Here is a 7,684-nt window from a genome sequence, read left to right on the forward strand (position 1 = left end):
TGCTGTCTCGACTGGCATCTGTCCGAATGGAACTGATGCAAGCAGAGCTTAGTGTTGACTGATAGGATTTTGCATAAATATGATGATACCAACTGCTTGAGAACAAAAGATTAGGTCTCTTCCAGGGGTGAATCATTACCCTGCTAACCACTTAGGGAGACTTATAGCTCTAAGGATTGCTTTATGTACAGACAGGGGGGAAAGTATGATTTAAGCCCTGGGAGGCTAACCAAGCTCCTAAATCTTTAGCTTACTGTGTGCTGGCTGGTATTTGTTGAGGCAAACAAGCTTATAGACTCAAGCATATATGAAATATGTTGGGGGAGGTGAAAGTTTTTGTGTGGTGGTCTCACCTTTAAAGAATTTATTACTGACTAAATGTATGAAGAACTGAAACCTGAAAACAGCTCACCTGTTTATTATTCTCTTCATAGTTTGGCATCCTCAGGAGTAAACTTGTCTTACTTTTCAGCTTCTCTCTCCAGAATACATGAAGAGAATATATAGAGCCACATGTTTTCACCCTCTGTCTTGCTTTCTCTCTCTTTTTTTTTGACCATCTATATCACGGGTGATATTCAGATGAACTAAAAATCTCTGATTGAAATGGAGTACTCGTGTATGGTGAGAATACATACACTTGATTTTTAAAGTTACCATCATGCTTTCATGAGTATAATATTAATTCAAAAGCTATCATTTCTGAAACTGACAATTATGATATGTCAACATGTATAGATATGCATTTCCAGTCTTAAATACTTCTCTGCACTTTTTTTCTCTTTTGCTCACTGTTTACTGAAAATAGTTTATCTGTCTTTCCTTTTTCTTATTACAACATTATTCTCTTATTGGTATGTGACTATGGAAACAAGAGTAGAGATAAAGACAGAATCGACAGCCATCTTTGGATTTGTTTCAGGACATTGTAGAATCTAGAAGCCTGGGAAGTGCTTTTAGGTTAGTGACTGACTAGTCTGGGGTTCATACAGACATGGTTTTCTTTCCTGGGTGATGTCCCATCAAAGTAGTCACAGATTTTCTCATTACATGTGGTAGACATTGACAAGTGCTCCATCTACACCCTGGAACTATCCAGAGTGCCCCCATGGCTTCCACCTATTGGTGTCAGTGTCACAGGACATTTTTATGTGAGAGGCATGCAATCCTTCACTGCCTATGGCAGGTCAGAAGTACTAGGAAATTGATAACCTAGGAGCTGCTGTCAACCATGGGTTCGTAAGATTGGTACATACCACCTTCTCCCTCACCCATAGGTAGGATAATGCTGAGTCTACATTTTGTCTCATTTCTCTGTTTCCTGGATTTAAATTTGTTCTTTAGTAATAGGCTTTAATGGATCTCCTCCTATCCTGAATCACTTCCCTATAGGTGACTACAGCATTTCTTGAAATAGTTATTTGTGCTCTACTCCTTGTTCTTTAAGAACTCAGGTTAGATACTACTAATTTAGAAATGTTAACTGAGGAGTTATTATAAAGTGATATTTTGCAGGCATTTGTGTTTTAGAAACCTTGGCTTTCCCCTAAATGTCTTTCTCCCTCTGCTTCTGTGCTCTGGGATCTCCTGTTGATAAATTCTCACCTCTGCTGACTGCTCCAGTATTCTTCAAACAACTCACTTTTCTTTTTCATGAAAAGATTTTCACTTTGCTCTCCAATGCCTTTCAGCGATAGTTCCTCATTTCCTTCCTTCCCAGCCTAACTTTCAAATAGGCATCGAAGAAAATTGCCTCTATTTTCTTTCCTTTCACATTTTGCTTAGCCACTGACAGTTTGGGTACCATCATTACACTTAAGTCAAACTGCTCTTACATCCCTGATAACAGCCTTCTTGTTACAAAATATGAAGGCCCTCTTCCTGTCCCTCATACTCTCTGATATCATTGAGTACTTGACATTTCCTTCTTGAAAAACGTGTATTGACTTGTTAAATTCATTAAAATTTAAGTTTTGGAAAGGGACATTTAGTTCTGCACTTTCATTTTACATCTGGGGGTAACATACCTAGAAAGAAAAAAACGATTTTCCCTGCAAGGTTCAAAAGGCTAAATGTTGGGCTTTGAATCCAGGGCTTCTGACAGCATCCAGTTTGAGAATTGCTTTTGGTAAATCCTTACCTAAAACCTTTTTGGTATTTATAATTTTTATTCCTTCTGGTACAAAGACCTCCTGGCTGTACTCCCTGCTCCTTCCCAGAGAATCAGATCTCTACCACAACAGGATGGTAGAGATTTTTTGAGGATGATATATCTATCATTTTTTGAGGATGATATATCTATCAAAAAATGTAAACTAGAAAGCTGACAGCCACTGTGTTAGGTGCCAATCCCTCTTTATGGAACAGAGAATAAAACCAAGCCCCTTTCTAGACCTTGACAGACAACCCCACCCATCACCCACATGACATGGTGATCATGCCATCTACAATTTTACACTGTACTACATCATATGAACCTTCCCTCAGCTGACTAGCCAGGCAAGTCCTGCCCTCAAACATTAGATTTGCATTTCTTTCCATTTGGATTGCTTATTTTGCCCCAGGCCATTGCATGATGACTTACCTTTATTTGGTTTCTTTGAAAAAGGCAACATTCTTTTACAGCCTTCCACTGGATGTCACCATATCTAGTACAGTCCCTAAACATACCACTGCCTTTCATATTATGCTGTTTTATTTTCTTCATTAGATTTAAGTCTAGCTGCAATTATATAGCTTACTGATTTGACCAGGAATCTTTCAGAATTCCCACCATTACAATATAAATTCACAAAATATAGGAAATGTTTGTCACACCTTTAGCACCTACAACAATGAATGGTGAATATTCAATAAACATTTGTAACATGTAATATGTCTGATTTTTTTTCTTACACATTTATAAGAATCCTTTCTCTTTCACTCTCCAATCCTATTATTTAAATATTTTTTCTCTTTTTTTAATTTCCTCATAAGCAAATAAGAGCAAAGCTTATTCCTGACTAGGAGTTTTTGTTTCATTTTTCTTCTTAACCAATTCTAGCCTATTCTTCTGACTATTCAAATTGTGGATATCATGTTCATTACCATCATATCACACAGCCATCTTTGGTCATCCCTTCTTCAAATTAAGTAAAATGACCCTTGTATTTTATGCAGTCTCAGTACTCATATGTAATCTATATAGTCTTTAATTATTTCCAGTTGTTTCATATAATAATATTTAGATAACATGTCTAAATATTGTGTGTGTATATATAAGTAATCAGCCATCATTATTTGTGGATTCTGTTTTTGTGAACTTGCCCATTCTCTAAAATTTATTTTCAATTCCCACTTCAACACTTGTTATGCTTTGGGGGTCATTCTTTCTTATTCTCAACTCTTATGTTGGCTTTTTTGTGCTATATTTAGTGCCAGATTGTTTACTTTTTATGCATTTATCCCCTGTGACTTCAGTATTTAAAATGGCCCCCAAGCACAGTGTTCAAAGAGCTAGATGGTATTCCTAAGTGTAAATGGCTGGGACATGCCTATGGAGAAAATTGTGTGTGTGTGTGTGTGTGTTAAATTGTTCAATTAGATGACCTTAAATATAGACACTCATAAGATAAGTTTATGTATTGATTATTGATGAAATGCTATGACCAGAGATAACAGAATCTAGCCCTGAAGTTTCCCTCAGAGCAAGGACTCCATATTCACAAAATGCTTGTATGAACTTATGGAATGACTGTATATAATATGTGTGTTATATGTGTTGTAGTTTACCTCATTAAAGTATTTAGAAGATAAAAGAAACCAAGAGTTATTGTAATAAAATTGTTGTCACAATATTATTTGCCAAGCTAGTAAAGGGTAGATTTGGATTCCAACCAATATTCCAAAGACTCTGGTTTTCCATTCACAATACATGTGCTTTTGAATGTCTTGTAGCTGAAGAACACTAATTATTACTGTGTAGTTTATAATACACATATATGTGTGTATTATGTACACACATGTGTATATATAAACATAAACTATATGTAATATACTAAATGTAAGGAAATTATTGAAAAAACATGAAAAATAACAAATAAGTAGGCATAGGCATTTTAAAACACAGCTTGTTTTACAGCCATTTTAGTGTTAAATTACAGTAATCCCAAATCTTAAAAGTGGCATAGAGGAGCTTTTCATTTCAGTCAAGTTGGTTATCTCTATAAACTTCATACTCCTTATTATGGAAATGAAAATCTGACCAGCAGTTAAATCTTAAAAGTGTCAAAGTTATAAAAACACTACCATGACCTTGATTCCCTCCTGTCCTGAGGATGTATGCACCTTTATATATTATATATATTACATATATATATATGTTATATATATATATACACACACACATATATTTTAAGATCAGTTTTTATATATTGTTACATATGTGTGTAAAATTTTAGTTTCAAATAACAGTTAATTATTTTTGGAATTCCAAAGCAACTTCATGCACACAATTTGAAAACTCCCTCTCCATAATGTTGTTCTTTTCTAAGTAGGTTATACAAGTGCCTATAGGTTAAAATTCTTCTTTTGTGCTTCTATATTTGCAAATACTCCTATGTTTGTACTAAATATAAAGAAGGCTGTCATCAATGATAGTCCCATTTAGGCCACATGGTTGATAGCCAGCTGTATTAAGATAAAGTTGTCTGCAGTAGCAGAATTAGAATTAAATATTGTGATGGAGTGATGCCACCTGGTTCTGTAGCACAGGCATCTTGATATATACAAAATTGATGAGTTCTTTTTCCTACTGTATTCTTTTGACATTTATTTTTACCTTTAAAACAGAGCCAATCATGAGACTCAAATGAATACTTCTCAACTTCCAGATACAGGACAGAGTGAGGAGCTTTTAGCAAAGAGACAAGACAAGATAACACATCATGTCTGCCTCAAGGCTACACTACATATCTTGGAGTGCTAGAAAAGGCACACGGGGTCTTTAACAGTTTTGTCATTATTGAATCCAAGGAACTAATTGATTCAGGTTAGAATTCTGAAATCACTGGCATTTCAGTACACGGTGACATTTTCTATCCCCTTTATTAAGTGGTTGCATGTCTAGTGATTGTAATGATCCTGTTTTCAGAAGCTGAGCAGTTCACAAGATTCAAGACATCAAGGTTGATTTATTTTTCTCCGTTAATGCACTGCTACAGCTTTGTGAGTTCGGTCACTTCTCCAGGTTGGCAGAGGACATCTGCATTCAGAGATGGTGACCATTGCAATGGTCTTGTCCTGCCAGGATTTATTTAAAGCATTGACTGTATATTTAGTAATGTAAATACCACTCATAATTTGGTTAGTGCCATACTCTTTTCCTTAGCCCCAGAAAGAATATAAACACTTAGGGAGATTCTAAACTTTTCAGTTTTAGACTTTTGCTTATTTTCAGAGACTATTGAAAACAATAATTCTTTCTTCAGGAAAAACTATCACAGGAAGAGAGAAAACATAAGGAAGCTTTGGAAGAGCTCCACATGATGGTAGATGAGGATTCAAGGAGCGAAAGCAGCAGTACAGATGAGGGAAAAGAAAAGAACAAATTGCTGTTAGAACGATTGAAAGCTCTAGAGGTAAGAAATGAAACCATTTTTACACATTTAAAGAAAAATAGCAGTGTTCTTCTATTGATACTGGTTTTGAGTGAATATGACCCTTCCTTTCTCAGTTCTCCCAAATAAGAAGAATCTAGTATGTGATTTCTATGTCAATAATAAACAAAAATTTTAAGTGCACAGCACTGGTAGAACCTTGACATAGTGACTGTGACTGTATATAGGATAATAATTCATTTTAAGTTCATCTCAGACCTCAAATTGAATCAGTTCCTACAATTGTAAGCTTCTTGAAGAGAGGTATGTACAATATTTCACTGTGTTTCCCAATACCTGATGTAATCGATTCGGTGAATGAATAAGCAAAATATCTAATACTATATACAGGTGACTATAAACTATTTTAATTTTAAACAATAGAACTATTTCTTTAAAAATGTTAGGGGTGGGGGAAATGTGCAGAAGTTTCACATGTAAAATGTAAAAGTGGAGGTGAAGCTAAGCTTAAAGTTCTTGTAAGGAGTTTTATGGTCTTGTAAGGAGTTTTATGAACAGCTACAATCCTCCAAAACACTGTTTGGAATCACTGGTTTATTATTTAGTGTTATTTCAAAGCATTTCAAGTGTACATTTATGAATGTTTATACAAGGAACATACCAGTTAATGTTCTTGATAGAAACTTCACATAGATAGAAGGACTCAGTGTAGTTACCTTTTTCTAGGGCATGACTTACCAGCTTTCAATTAATTAATTTTCTGTTAGCAGATAAGAACTGGCACATAATTACTTTCATGCAGAGGCTGAAGTTATCCCATCTCATCTAAGTAAACTAGGTTAATTGGACTCTCCAACACCTACAAATATAGTTTTACCATAGGATCAGTGAAATTCTGCAAACTTCAGTAATGACAAGAAACTAGACCTAGAAAGGTCTTGTTTTCTGACATGGCTCCTTACCCCTGCCTCCTAGCACCATGTTGTCTATAGTGAGCATGCCCAATGAAATTAATGAAGCAAAATAGTGAAGATCATGTACTTTGGGGCTAGATTCCCAAAGTTCACTAGGGCTTCTAGTTTATTGCCTTTTAGATCTGAAACCTTGCATGAGTTTATTAGGCAAACATTGCCTGTACATACAGAAGTGTCGAAGGTAGAAAATATGAGCAAGTGATTTCAAACTTGTGGCAGAAGAATGGTCAACTTAGTGAATCTATGGTAATTCTCCTTAACCAAGAAGAATCACCCTTTTCTGCTAAAGATTCTTATACTTTTCTTGTATTTAGGATTGTTGTAAAAAATGAGCATCTCAATGGAGATTGAGTTTATTGTTTGAAAGTTTTGAGAAACTCATAGCTTTATCTTGGTTTATTTAATTGGCTTTAACCTGGGTGGAGATGAGTTAACTAGGTAGAAATGAGTTCATTTAAGTGGATAACATTGACTTGATGTCACTGCTTCTTACTTCCCTATAATCATGTATTTAAGTTTTATTTATTATTACAGTGAAAATTGCTGAGGTTATCTCCATCTCATCTAAATAAACTAGGTTAGTTTTTTACTTTCCTAGTCCATCTGATGTCACTAGCCAACTCTGTAAAGGACATTTTATTTAATCAAGCTAAGAGATATTTAAAAAATATCTCTGGCAGCAGCTGTTTCTTAATGCCTCACTTTTTTTTTTTTCCTTTCTTAGAATCCTTCACTTACAAGATTAACAATTCTTGCATCAATATGATGGCTCTTATATACCATTAAGTTCACAATTTTAATTCACAAAAATATTTTATTTTCTATTATTTCTATGGCTATAGTGTCACTACTTGATTCTTAAACATCTTTTCTCACTGTTAAGTGAACTTTGACCTCATTCATCCAAATATCACTATCAAATACTATCTACTTGAAAATGATCTTCATTTGAGATATATGCATATGTAGACGTAAAAACACACCTACACATGTATTTGTGTATAAATAACACACACATACACATCATAAAATTTTCATATGTATTTTGATACTTGATTTAAAAAAATATGCTACATGTGCTTAGCATATAAGAGAGCAATTATTGTCGAAAAA

General features: G+C 34.6%; 1 protein-coding gene across 1 annotated transcript in view; it reads left to right on the forward strand.

The window, feature by feature from the left end:
• The window catches only part of NCKAP5 (NCK-associated protein 5), a 731,767-nt gene that overhangs the window by 510,700 nt on the left and 213,383 nt on the right, over window positions 1-7,684 (forward strand). The window contains exon 6 of the mRNA XM_004674888.2: window positions 5,469-5,618. Within this exon, the coding sequence (XP_004674945.1) occupies window positions 5,469-5,618 (150 nt within the window). The remainder of the gene's footprint in view (window positions 1-5,468; window positions 5,619-7,684) is intronic.

Source organism: Condylura cristata, unplaced genomic scaffold (assembly GCF_000260355.1).
Source record: "Condylura cristata isolate star-nosed mole 26May11 unplaced genomic scaffold, ConCri1.0 scaffold00002, whole genome shotgun sequence".
NCBI lineage: Eukaryota > Metazoa > Chordata > Mammalia > Eulipotyphla > Talpidae > Condylura > Condylura cristata.